The sequence below is a fragment of the Pristis pectinata genome, chromosome 2 (genome assembly GCF_009764475.1).
Source record: "Pristis pectinata isolate sPriPec2 chromosome 2, sPriPec2.1.pri, whole genome shotgun sequence".
In the NCBI taxonomy this organism is placed as follows: domain Eukaryota; kingdom Metazoa; phylum Chordata; class Chondrichthyes; order Rhinopristiformes; family Pristidae; genus Pristis; species Pristis pectinata.
Genome location: NC_067406.1, coordinates 41,073,147 through 41,086,760, shown reverse-complemented (window position 1 = coordinate 41,086,760; position 13,614 = coordinate 41,073,147). Strand labels below are relative to the sequence as shown.

The window sequence follows — 13,614 nt, the reverse complement described above, 5'->3', positions numbered from 1 at the left end:
TTCTCTGATGCAGTAACTCTTTTCCTTATAAAATCACAATTCATTAAAGTAGAAAGAAATTTGCTTTACTTAGTAACTTGTTGATGAGTCAGCATTGTGATTTGACTTTTTGCAGTGTCTGTCTTTGGTTTTCTGTAGTTCTAATCGTCTGTGGGCAACTTAAAGCAGAGCTAATATGATACAGACATGCTGCATAATTCAATTCAATAAGGATGATTGCTAGAATGGAGTGAAGGCCACTTCCCATCTGCTCACTGCTCCCTTGTCTTCCTCAAGCAGTCCCGGAAACTAACAGCATAAGTCTTAGTTTGGCATATTGGTTTTGTGAAACCCAGTTGAACGACAGGCTGCAACAACTACAAGTTCAAACGACAATAGGATGTCTGGGTTATAACAAGCTGGGGTGGGGCGGGGGGAGAGAAAGAGAGGCAGGAGGAGTAATGTCCATTATTCTGAGCCCAATTACTTGCAGAATAACTGTTGTATATCACAGCTCATCTTGAGAATAAATTTGAAAAGGATTTTTAAAAGAAAGCAATAAAAAGTTTTGAGAAGTTTCAACACATGCATGAACTTTTCAACATGAAAAATTTGGTCAATCTTAAATGGATAAGTGAGAGGAAGCAGTAAAATGAATATTTGAGCCTCAGGATATTTATCCATTTCTGTCAATGGAGAGTGAGAAGAGTGCACTTAAATTACTGTGGCATTGACATTAATGAAATCTGATGAGCAACACACCAAATTTGAAACAGAATGAAACAGACTAAAATTGCAAGCATGAAAATCAGGAATGTTGGAGAAAATGCCTTTACCAATGATTTACTAAATCAGAGAATGATTTGACCAGGCATTGCAGTTGAGGCAGACCATTGGGCTCCCCCCCACACCCCCCCCCCAAAAGTTAGATAAACATTCTGAAGCAGAGGGCTCACAAATGGGATTAGATTTGGATTCCTCTGAAAAGAAACAGTGGGATGCAATTGCTATCTGGGCTGTAATTTTCTCTGGTCCCAAAACCAAACAACCAAGTAGTAAAAACAAGGATTAGTATTAATGGATTTAAACATGAATCTGGAAAACTAGATTAGCAAGCACGTTTAACAGAATAGGCTTACCTGTTGAGGAAAGAAGTTCAGAAATATAGGGCACTGCTGATTCCTCTCAACTACCCATTAACTGATCCGCTCCAGAGATCTAAGCATGCAACTGGCAAAAGGGAGAATCACCACTAGCTGCAATATTCAGCCTCCTACATTTCATTGACAGAAAAATCATAACGAAGGTATGATAAAATAGTAAAAGATCAGCTGAAATTTCAAGTAGAGAAAAATCAGCATTTACCCTCGATGTCAAAAAAATGATCACCGATAGTAAAGTTGTCAGGCCAATAAGCAGATCAAATGCAGTGATACCAAGTAAAAGTCTATCTCTGTTCACTTTTGGGGGAGGGATAATATCAAATACTCAGGGCAATGCTTAATTTGTCCAAGGTAATTTAAACGCAAGTCTTTCAGTTTCTGAATGAGCTCATCTAATTCCTTGGTTAAATTGGACTCAGATACAATAATCACTCAGAGCAACACATCTTTATTCCAGGTTTTCATTTCTTAAATCAATCCATTAAACCAGCAATGCGTCTTTTGCATAGTGTCGAGGGGGTCTGGATTTTGCCAGCTGTTCCACATCTACCCTCTCAAATATCAGAAAGTTTGGGACTCCCACACCAAGTCCTGAATTTATAAAGTGAGCTCTGAATATTTTCCCAATGGATTCTACATAGTTGAGTTTACTGTTATTCTTGTTCTGCAGAATCTACTCTCATGGCTTCAAGCCATGTTCAGCAAATCTGATCCAAGGTTCTCTCTGAAATAGAGTTCCTTAAAAACATACCAAAGACCTAACATCCTAAACGATTACCTCCATTTTTTTTATTTTACTGGAAATCTGAAACATTTTGCAAAAGGAAATCCATAAAGGAATCCTAATTATCCATTTTTTAAAAAGATTTCTCCACTGTCCCACTGAAACTTTTACATATGACATAGAATCATATACAATAGCATTTATAACAGATTTATAGTCATGAATCATATTCTGCTATCTGTCATTGTTGAAGCTGCACTTAACCTGAAAAGTGGAGAGTATCCCATAAAGTCTTAGCATGCCTTTTAGATATATTGGAAAGGCTTCGCAACTTGCAGCCAGATACCCAGCTTCTAAACTGCTCTTGCAGCTACAGTACGTGTATGTGGCTTATCCAAGTTGAGTTTACAGTCAATAGTGGTTCGCAAAATACTGATGAGGGGCATGCTGTTGCACATCATGAGAAGACAGATACACTTGCTCAGATATTACTTCCCACCTATCAGTCCAACCTTGAATTACAAACAGGTTGTCCAAAGTCATAGAAAGCTTCTTCATCCAGGAAACTTGCAATGGAATTGAACACACTGCAATCATCACTGAATATCTTCACTTCTGAATTTATGGAAGTCATTAGTGAAGCAATTTAAGATGGTTGAGCCTGAAAAAACCATGGCAAAATCCTGCAGCAAAGGCCTATTGTTTCTTGCTCATCACATTAGCTTCCAGTTTAGCAATGTCTCAATTACAAAATTTTCATCCTTATTCACAAATTGCTTTAAGGTCTCTCACACCTCCCCAAAACACATCTAAGACACTTGTCTTTGACTAAGCTTTTGATTACTGTCTTTATATTAGAATTAGCCTGTTGTCAATTTTTATTTGATGAATTTTCCTTTGTATATTTTGCTATGTTAAAAACACAAGTTGTAATTATTGGTAGTAATTTTGTCTGATCACTAACTAATGTCCCCTTACAAATCTATGTTGACTGCCCAATTAGTCAGTACTTTTCAAAGAAATTCACTAATAGTACTTATTAATCCAAGGAGCCCAATTCCAGAGATGAGTGAAATGAGAGTGATTGTCTGTGAAATCTATGCATCATTTGACCAAGTGTGACATCAAGGAGCTCTGGTAAAATGATCAATGGGAAAATGCTCCATGATTGGAGTTATACCTTGCATAAAGGAGGATGGTTGTGGTTGTTGGAGACTAAAAATTCCAGCCCCATGACATCACTGCAGGAGCTTCTCGTCTCATATCTTAAAACTATTGTCAGCTGTTTCAATAACCTTTCCATAACAAGGTCAGATGTAGGGACATTCAATGATGATTGCAGGGTTCAATTCCATTCTCAACTCCTCAATATAAAGCAGTCCATGCCTGCATCCGATAAGATACAGACAACACTAAACCATCCGTAAGTGGATAGCAAGTGGCATTTACACTAAGTGCCAGGATATGAGCTTTCGTACCTTGATGGAGCCCAATCATCTGCAACATCCAAGTTGAGGTCACCTTTGATCAGGATGTCAATTGAACCAGCCACAAATGTAGAGGGTACAAGTGCAATCAGAGGTTGGGTATCCTACAGCAAGCCACTTAGTTCCTAACACCCCAAAGCCTTTTCACCAACTACAAGGCACATTTCAGGAGAATAATGTAATATTCGCCAGGTGCCTGGATGAACAACGCAACAACTCAAGCGTGATTCCATCCAGGACAAAGCAGCCTGCTTGATCCATTTCTCTAAACATTAATTCCCTTCACTACTGATGCACCACGGTCACAGAGCATACCATCTACAAAACAGACTGCAGTTCCTTGCCTTGGGTACTCCTAAACCTAAGACCCACATCACCAAGGACAGTAAAGATATATAAATACCACCACCGCTTACACTAGCATTGAACAAGGATAATAGTTAACATAGTTGCTGCCTGTGCCATGCGCCAGTGAGGGTAAGAATAGGTTGATTTGGCAAGTGAATGCATGGCTGAGGAGTTGGTGCAGGGGGCAGGATCTCAGATTTGTTGATCATTGGGATCTCTTCTGGGGAAGGTATGACCTGTACAAAAGAGTCAGGTTACACCCGAACTGGAGGGGGACCAATATTCTCGCGGGCAGGTTTGCGAGAGCTATTGGGGAGAGTTTAAACAAGTTCGGCAGGTGGATGGGAGCCAGAGTGACAGATCAGAGGTTTGTACATTTAGTGTACAGGTAGCTGCAGAGTGTAGAAAGACTGAGGAAGGAATAGGCAGTTGAAAGGGCAAAATTGCAGTCAGTTGGATGGGCTGAAGTGTGTCTACTTTAATGCGAGATGTATCAGGAACAAGGATGATAAACAGAATATGGGTCAGTACATGGAACTATGATGTGGTGGCCGTTACAGAGACTTGGCTGTCACAAGGGCAGGTATGGCTGCAAGATATTCCAGGATTGAGATGTTTCAAGAGGGACAGGGACGGAGGTAAAAGAAGTGGGGGAGTGGCTTTGCTGATCAGGGACAGTGTCACAGCTGTAGAAAGGGAGGACGTCCTGAAGGGATCGTTTACTGAGTCAGTGTGGGTGGAAATCAGAAACAGGAAGGAAGAGATCACTCTATTGAGAGTATTCTACAGACCCCCCCCAATAGCAGCAGAGACACTGAGGAGCAGATCGGGAGGCAGATTTTGAAGAGGTGCAAAAATAACAGGATTGTTGTAATAGGTGATTTCAACTTCCCTTATATTGATTGGCACGTGCTTAGTGTAAAGGGGATAGATGGTGCAGAGTTTGTTAGGTGTGTCCAGGAAGGATTCCTGACACAGTATGTGGACAGGCCAACTAGAGGGGAGGCCATACTGGACCTGGTTCTAAGCAATGAGCCTGATCAGGTTTCAGATCTCTCAGTGGGAGAGCATTTTGGAGATAGTGACCATAACTCCTTGACCTTTACCATAGCCTTGGAGAGGAACAGGAGCAGACGATATGGGAAAGTATTTAATCGGGGGAGGGGGAATTATGATGCTATTAGGCAGGAACTTGGGAGCGTGAATTGGGAACAGATGTTCTAGGGGAAGTGCACAGTGGAAATGTGGAGGTTGTTTGGGAGTACTTGCATGGGGTTCTGAATAGGTTTGTCCCACTGAGGCAGAGCAAGAATGGTAGAGTGAAGAAACCATGGTTGACAAGAGATGTAGAATATCTTGTCAATAGGAAGAAAGAAGCTTATCTGAGGTTTAGAAAGCATGGATCAGACAGAGCTCTGGAGAGTTACAAGGTAGCCAGGAGGGAGCTTAAGAATGGACTTTGGAGAGCTAGAAGGGGCATGAGAAGGCCTTGGCGAGTAGGATTAAGGAAAACCCAAAGGCATTCTACACGTATGTGAAGAATAGGAGGACGAGAGTGAGGGTAGGACCAATCAGGGATAAAAGAGGAAACATGTGCTTGGAGTCAGAAGAGTTAGGGGAGGTCCTTAATGAATACTTTGCTTCAGAATTCTTCAGTGAGAGAGACGACGTTTGTGAGGATGGCATACAACAGGCTGATATGCTAGGGCATATCGACATGAGGAAAGAACACGTGCTGGAACTTTTGAAAAACATTAGGATAGTTAAGTCACCGGGGCTGGACGGGATATATCCAAGGTTATTACGGGAAGTGAGGGAAGAGATTGCTGCACCTTTGGCGATTATCTTTGCATCATCACCGGCAACAGGAGTAGTGCCAGATGATTGGAGGGTGGGAAATGTTGTTCCTTTGTTTAAGAAAGGGAATAGGGATAACCCTGGGAATTACAGACCAGTGACACTTACTTCAGTGGTGGGCAAATTACTGGAGATGATGTTTATGGGTATTTGGAGAAACACAGGCTGATTAGGGACATGACTTTGTGAGGGGCTGGTCGTGCCTCACGAGCCTGATTGAATTCTTTGAGGGTGTGACAAAGCACATTGATGAAGGTAGAGCAGTAGATGTGGTGTACATGGATTTTAGTAAGACGTTTGATAAGGTTCCTCATGGAAGGCTCATTCAGAAACTCAGGAGGCATGGGATCCAGGGAAACTTGGCTGTGTGGATTCAAAATTGATTCGCCCATAGAAGACAGAGGGTAGTAGTAGATGGAGTGTATTCTGCCTGGAGGTCAGTGACCAATGGTGTTCCACAGGGATCTGTTCTGGGACCCTTGCTCTTTATGATTTTTATAAATGACTTAGATGAGGATGAGGAAGGATGGTTTAGTAAATTTGCTGATGACATGAAGGTCGGTGGTATTGTAGATAATGTAGAAGGTTGCTGTAGATTACAACAGGATATTGATAGGATGCAGAACTGGGCTGAGAAGTGGCAGATGGAGTTCAACCCGGAAAATTGTGAAGTGATACACTTTGGAAGATCGAATTTGAAGGCAGAATACAAGGTTAATGGCAGGACTCTTAGCAGTGTGGAGGGGACAGAGGGATCTTGGTGTCGACGTCCATAAATCCCTCAAGGTTGCCACGCAGGTCGATAGGGTTATTAAGAAAGCGTATGGTGTATTGGCCTTCATGAGTTGGGGAATTGAGTTCAAGACCCACGAGGTAATGTTGCAGCTCTATAGAACTCTGGTTAGACCACACTTGGAGTATTGTGTTCAGTTCTGGTCACCTCATTATAGAAAGGATGTGGAAGCTTTAGAGAGGGTGTGGAGGAGATTTACCATGATGCTGCCTGGATTGGAGAGCATGTCTTATGAGGATAAGTTGAGTGAGCTAGGTCTTTACTCTTTGGAGAGAAGGAGAATGAGAAGTGACTTGATAGAAGTCTATGAGATGATAAGAGGCATAGCTTTTTCCCAGGGCAAAAATGGCTAACATAAGGGGGTATAATTTTAAGGTGGTTGGAGGAAGGTATGAAGGCGATGTCAGAGTCAAGTTTTTTTTTTACACAGAGAGTGGTGGGTGCGTGGAACGCACTGCTGGCAGAGGTTGTGGGGGCAGATACATGAGGGACATTTAAGAGACTCTTAAGAAAGCCACATGAATGACAGAAAAATGGAGGGCTATGTGGGAGGAAAGGGTTAGATAGATATTAGAGCAGGATAAAATGTCAGCACAACATCATGGGCCAAAGAGTAATGTAATGTTCTATGTTATCAGCACCAGAGCTGCAACATTTATTAGAAGTTAGATAACCCAATCCAGAGACACATCTATAATTACCAATTATACACAGGTGGTATAGCAATAACTGCAGACAAGAGCATAAAATTTTAAAACCTGATAGATCAAGCACATAGGCAAAACTGTGGCAGATGGATTTCAAATCAGACAAACAAGGTCATCTGTTTCAGAACACAATGATATCTCCAATCATTATTCCACTGATACAATGCTAGGAACAGTGGAGGTCCAAGCATTCAGTGCTCCATGTCCACTGATTACTAACACATATGGAATGCTAGTTTTTAATATTTGGTGGGAAAGTCCTCCTAAAGCTATACAAAGTAGTGGCTAGATCAGCTTAGAGGAATTATGCAGAGTTTGGGGCACTGCATGTGAAGGAGATGTGAAAACTTCAGATTTACTGGAATACTTACACGTCTTTGAGAGTTACTGAGGAAAAATTAGATAAAATAGGCTTGAATTCCCTGGAATGTTAGGAGTGACATTTAATTTAGAATTACAAGAGAAAATGTTTTTTGCTGATGGAAGAGTTTAAGATAGGGGACATAATTAAAGAACAGTCAGAGCTAGGTCATTACAAAATTAAAAGTCCACAAAAAAGGACAATGCTATCTCAACCAAATATTTTGAGGTTGATGCTTCTTTTGCTAGACAACAACACAAAAGATATTGAGCCAAGACAGACAGATGAAACTATAAAATAGAAGTGACCTCAACCTTATTCTTGATCATACGCTTCATGTCAATTCACATGGTTTTCATAATTAACAATGGAGTTGGCTCTCACTGAATGGTTTTCTGATCTTGGGACCCAAAGTCTCGCAGTAAAGTGCACCTTCCCCTGGGCCCAAGTGTTAACAAAAATACTCCAAGACCTATAGACTTAATGTTTAGGGAATTATATTTCCTAACAGTTGTAATAGTGGGAATAAGGCAAATAAACATATAGCCTTAGAACTTTAGTAAGAATCAATTCCTTTCCTTTGCTAGCCCATTCACCAAGTTGTGTTTCAGCTACCTGTTTCTCACAAAGAGGAGGCGTGTTAGTTATCATAATCCTTTTGATCATTTAATAAAACATTAAAATATTACTTTAACTTTTGTAATAAAATGACAGGCTGACAATCAACATCCACACACAAGCATTTACTTGAAATATTCATAATGGGGCAATAAATATCTATAATAACATTTCAAGATTTTAATCACTTAAGACCCTTCTTGACTTCCACATGCTGCTGTTTTGAAAACTGACTGTACTAAAATAGATTGCAGCATTGCTGCTGATGATCACAGAAGTGGCCTGATTGGGTGCACTGTTTAACCCTCCACTCCCCATTCCCGATTACCAGCCTGCCATCACCGTTTCCCCAAATCTCTAAACCACAATAGGTGGTTGCCGTGGGAATATGACTTGAGCACCATTGACCTGTTTTTCAGCAGTCAGCTTTCAGGTAGCATGCACAAATGAGGTGGCACGTGCAAACACAGCAAGTGGCTGCTGTCTACAAACACACAAGTTGCGTTCCACTTTTGTAAAATGGTAGTATTTAATGATTTGCTTGCTGAGCCCTGGATTTGGTTGGGGCAAAATGCAGCACCTACTTAGCATACCAGAAGTGACTGAAATCCAGTTTTCAGACTCAAGTTTTCCTAAAGTTACTATTCTGATGTCATCACTTCTGGCTTTTTTTTAAATAAAAGAACCGATAAGAAATGTTCCACACACTAAAGTTACAACCAGAATTGCTCAAAACCAGAACAACTTTCCATGTGATTATAAGCAAATATTGCTAGTAGTCTAAAAATACTGATATTTCCTGTATGAAATAAATGGCTGCAATGCCAATGGTAATAATGAAAAATGTTATTTGGGTTTTAGTGTGCTTATTTTGATTCCTCTTCAAATGCAAAATAATTTTAATACTGTTTAACTAGAAGAAAAGTTTAAAAGGAAATGAGGAAAATTCAAGGAATTTCACATTATAAAAGCCCTTTAGCATACACATACCTGGTAAAGAATCCAATTTCCCATCCTGAAGCAGATCATTCCAAATCTCTTGTCCCATGTCATTTGGATTAAAATCAGTCTGATGACTAATCTTCACATTTTGCTGTTTAAAGAAACACAATTGATTCGAACTACATTCATAATGTAATTTGATATATAGATAACATTCAAGTGTCTAACAAAAAGATATATTGTCACTATTGCAGATTTTTGTATGCCAGAACCCTTTTTCTATCTCAAGAAGAGTGGCTGCAGAAACCAGAATATATAAAGACAGATTTGCATTATGTATCACTTTTCTTGATCCCAGGACATCAAAACGTACATTGCACCAATGACATAATTTGAATTCTAAGAAATGATACAGGAAACAAGGTAGACAATAGTCACACAGCACAGCAACCTTCCACAAACAGTGATATGAAAATAACTAGATAATACTATTTTGTTTACTCTAATTTTCTTCAGTGACATTGATCAAGAGATAATTATCAACCAGAACATTGGGGATTACTCCCTACTCTTCTTCGAAACAATTAACAAAGATCTTTTGCAGTGACCTGAATATAGACAGGCCCAAGTTTTCCTGCCCCCAAAAAACATTGTAATCTAAATCTTAGAACCTTGCCATGCTAAATTTGCCTATCCTTTCAAATAAGAGACTACAATCAGATGAGTTATCTTATTAAATGGTAAAGCAAGTTTGACGAGCCAAGTGTACTATTCCTGCTCCTACAATGCACGTTTGCATGATCCAGCTGAAGACATTCTTCAACTACGACCTGGAGTTGATTCAAACATGGGTAATTACTTGGGAAAGCCAAGTAAATGGCAATATCTTTTAATAACTAAGACATCTCATATTCATCAGCCACTGTAAAGATTGATTGCTTTTAACAATGCAAATGAACTCAAAACCTTGGTACCTGTGGACACGAATACTGTAGAATAATGGTAATTTGTGAATCAGAGCTGTACGATGTCATCAAATTTTGTAGCAGGAAGTTCTATTTTAATATATTGTTTCTATCAACGAAGCACTTGAAGATTCAAAATATTACATTTTGAAGTTATAAATTTGCATAATTTTTCCATGCAAGAAAATATGGATGTACATTGCATTAATAGAGCTTAGCGAATCAAAAGGAAACCCAAAATGGCATTATAAATTTTAAAAGCACAGCAAGAGATCATTTGACTTACCATCTGTGTTGGCAGTTTACTGAAGCAAACATAAACTAATGCTACTGCCTCTTGCTCTCTCCATAGCTGCTCATCTGCTTCACTATTTATCAAATTTCCACCTGTAGGTTGTATAAACCAGACTCCAAAATACTGTCTAACTTTATTTCCCCAAGCCATCATTCTTGTTGTCTATTTTAAATTAACAATCCCTATCATTAACTCCGTAAGTAGAATACGATAAGAGACTATCTAGGCCATGGCGGCATTCATTTAATAACAAGTTTAATAAAAATTCAAGATGGGTGCCTTATGGCTCTAGCATTATACTAATGTTGGAGTGACATTATGCAACTTACTCACCATGTGTTTCGCTGAAATTGCCATTGTATAGCCATTTACAGGGGTGCAGTGATGCAACAGCACTCCTGAAATGCACTCATCTTCTTTATCCAAATGGAATGGTTCATTCCAGTGCCCCCCTCTCTGATCATCCTTGGTCCCAGTACCATTCCTCAGAGTAAACATAAGTGAGACTTCCAGGTCATCTTCATTTTGGTTTTCAACTTCCCATACAAAGATACCAACTGGCAGACTAGTGTCCTGTGAAGCAAGGGATATTCAAGTTAAGTGCATTACATTCGTTTTGGTTACAGTTTACTATTCAAAAATACAATTTCATTTTACAAGAGAGCAAAAACAGTAACCCAGATACACAAAATACTGGATTATGCAGCATATTCAAGCAATACTGTAGTACAGGCTGAAAAACAATTGAGGGTGGTCACAGCAAGGTGAACATCAGAAAATAGGAGTGCAAACCATTTCAGACATTGGTAACCAGTGCTCCACAGAAGAGGATAAAAACAGATTAGGAGAAACAAATTTGACATTACTGAGGCAAGAGCAGGGAAGATCATTTTCAGTGAGGTACTCAGTAATGCAGTTTATGAATAATTTCCTTTTTGTCAGAAGGAAGTGATTTTCCAGGTTGAGAACAGACTGAGAATGGTTAATGGTATTTTCCCCATACTCATGGGGCCTTCATTAGCCCATAAAGCACAGGTTCCACTAGGTACATTCAGAAATCTTTCTGGATAAATTACTGGGTTGGACTAGGAACAATCCACTTCTACTGCTAATGCTATTTCAAGATATCACATTGGGAAGTATTGGAGGGGCAAGATTAAAAGGAAGAATCCACGTTATTGGAACTAATTTTAGACTGCAAAAATCAATGAAAAGCTGACCGATCCGAGTTTGACACAAAATTCCAATATTCTCCTTGCCATATTACTTCCCAAACACACCCTTTCTATTGAGTGAATTTCCACCAAATTTCTGGAAAGAGACAGGAATGCAGAATCAATGCTCGACTGCAAACCCATTACAACTTTCTGTCTAACATAGCCCACAACACTGAAGATACATTCATTAAAGCCATTTCAGACCACAATTAATTATCTTCCAAATTTAATTTTTGAACATCTTTTCCCACCCCACTTTTGCGGTTTACCTTTTCAGGCACCAATCTCATGTGGACCTGCTCTTGCTACAACACAGCTAAAACATCTGCAATTCCATCTACTCCTCCCATGTCTCTGAGAAGATCTCCCTCAGCCAAATTCTCTAAATATGGAGCCAACTTTCATATGAGCAGCAATAATAAGTGTTATCACCTCCACCAGTCCCAGATTCCAAAAACATGCTTTAACAAAATCGTGAATAAGCCATGAGTTTCTGCAACCTCACTTCCAGACTTGACCATTTCAATTCTTTACAAGCTTCAGCTCATCCAAAACGGTCTTTGAGCTAAACCACACAGTCATATTCATTTCTTCCTCCTATCCTTGCTCCACCTACTCTGACTCGTGTCCAGCAACTTCCAGTTTAAAAAAATTGCATCTCGATGGCCTCAACCTCTCTTACCTCAGAACATTCCAATCCCACAGTACAGTCACCACTAAATTAGAAATGCAACAGCCAATTTGCACACAGCAAGCATCCTCCAAAAAGACCGTGATATGACCAGGTATTCAGGGCATTGGTGTTATCTTCAGATTAAAAGCACAATATTTTCTGAAATGCAAGGACAAATTTGCCACTCCACACAAGTTTAAATGATATTTAAGCACAGTCTGTTGCTTATATTGTGGTGCTCAAAGGAGAACCTCAAAGACCTAATTTCATAACCTTTTTATGAAAGTAATAAAAAAATTTTTTAAACTTTGATTGACAAAGGTGAATCAAAAGAACAAATTAGTGAAAACCCAATTCAAACATTAGACTAAATTTCTATACTGAAATAGCAATAAACATTTTTAATAATGTCCCTGATAAGTAGATAGATATCTTTGCCTTCAAAGCAATACACTGGGACTGCTCTGGTGCCACAATACTATAATGATAGTTATCAATGGGATCATGAGACTCCTTTGCCCCTTTCCAAAAGTTCCTTAACTATTAGTTGTTTCAAAATGTTCAAAAGCAAAAATAATGGGGATGCTGGAAATGTGAAATAAAAAGTGCCAAAAATATTCCATAGTGCGTCACTGACACAAAGTCAAACTATTAACCACATCCAAAGGGTCAAAACAGGAGGTTCTAAAAGAGAAGACGAGCTTAATATTAACCAATTATTAAAAAAACTTTAAATTCCTTTCTAATTTAAAAGACCCAGGTGCTTGCAAATCAGTGCAGAAGGCCAAAGTTAGAAACTGATTTTGATCCAAATTTTTCAAGTGTACAATTCAGTCAACAAGTGACTACTAACACCTATATATTTTTTCTTTCTAGTTAACCAAGGTTTATTTATCTTCCAAATTTCACAGTGTAGAATATGTAACATTATTCTGACGATATTATAGTACTAACCATATAATTGTGAGGAATAATTGGAGATATCTGCTGACATATCAGAGTTACATTTTGTCCAGGAAGATTGTAAACTGTCCAGGCACGTGGATAAAGGGCATGGTAAAAAGCATACTCTCCACAGTATCCCCAGTTCCAACTCTGGAGCTTGTGTGGTCTCTCAACAGAAAGCACTTGTTGATAAACAGTCTTTCCGTTCTTCCTTAAGCAAACTGTAAACTAGAAACAATGAAAATTGAGTTAAGAGCCACTGTGCAGGTACACTGCGTAGAAAATTAGTTATTAACGCAAGGATTTAATACTTTGTTCACGAGGACATCACATACCTTTAGGATGCCTGTTTATGGTTTAAACTTTTCTTTCCAATGTGAAGTCTATTACTCTATAGCCAACACTTACCAATAAGCAATGAGAATATTCATTTAAACTCCAGACTATAGATTCCACCCCAAATCAAAAAAATGCTTAAGGATTTAAATGTTTGCTCCTTTGTTTCCTCACATTCAACTTAAAAAGTGCAAGAGTACATCC

At 39.1% G+C, this 13,614-nt stretch overlaps 1 protein-coding gene across 2 annotated transcripts in view; it reads right to left on the bottom strand.

Moving 5' to 3' along the window:
• Positions 1 to 13,614, bottom strand: part of gba2 (glucosidase, beta (bile acid) 2) — a 53,723-nt gene that overhangs the window by 30,703 nt on the left and 9,406 nt on the right. For both annotated transcript variants that reach the window (XM_052032983.1, XM_052032975.1), the window contains exons 4-6: positions 13,084 to 13,302; positions 10,573 to 10,812; positions 9,028 to 9,130 (exon numbers count right to left, since the gene is read on the bottom strand). In XM_052032983.1, the coding sequence (XP_051888943.1) occupies positions 9,028 to 9,130; positions 10,573 to 10,812; positions 13,084 to 13,302 (562 nt within the window). The remainder of the gene's footprint in view (positions 1 to 9,027; positions 9,131 to 10,572; positions 10,813 to 13,083; positions 13,303 to 13,614) is intronic.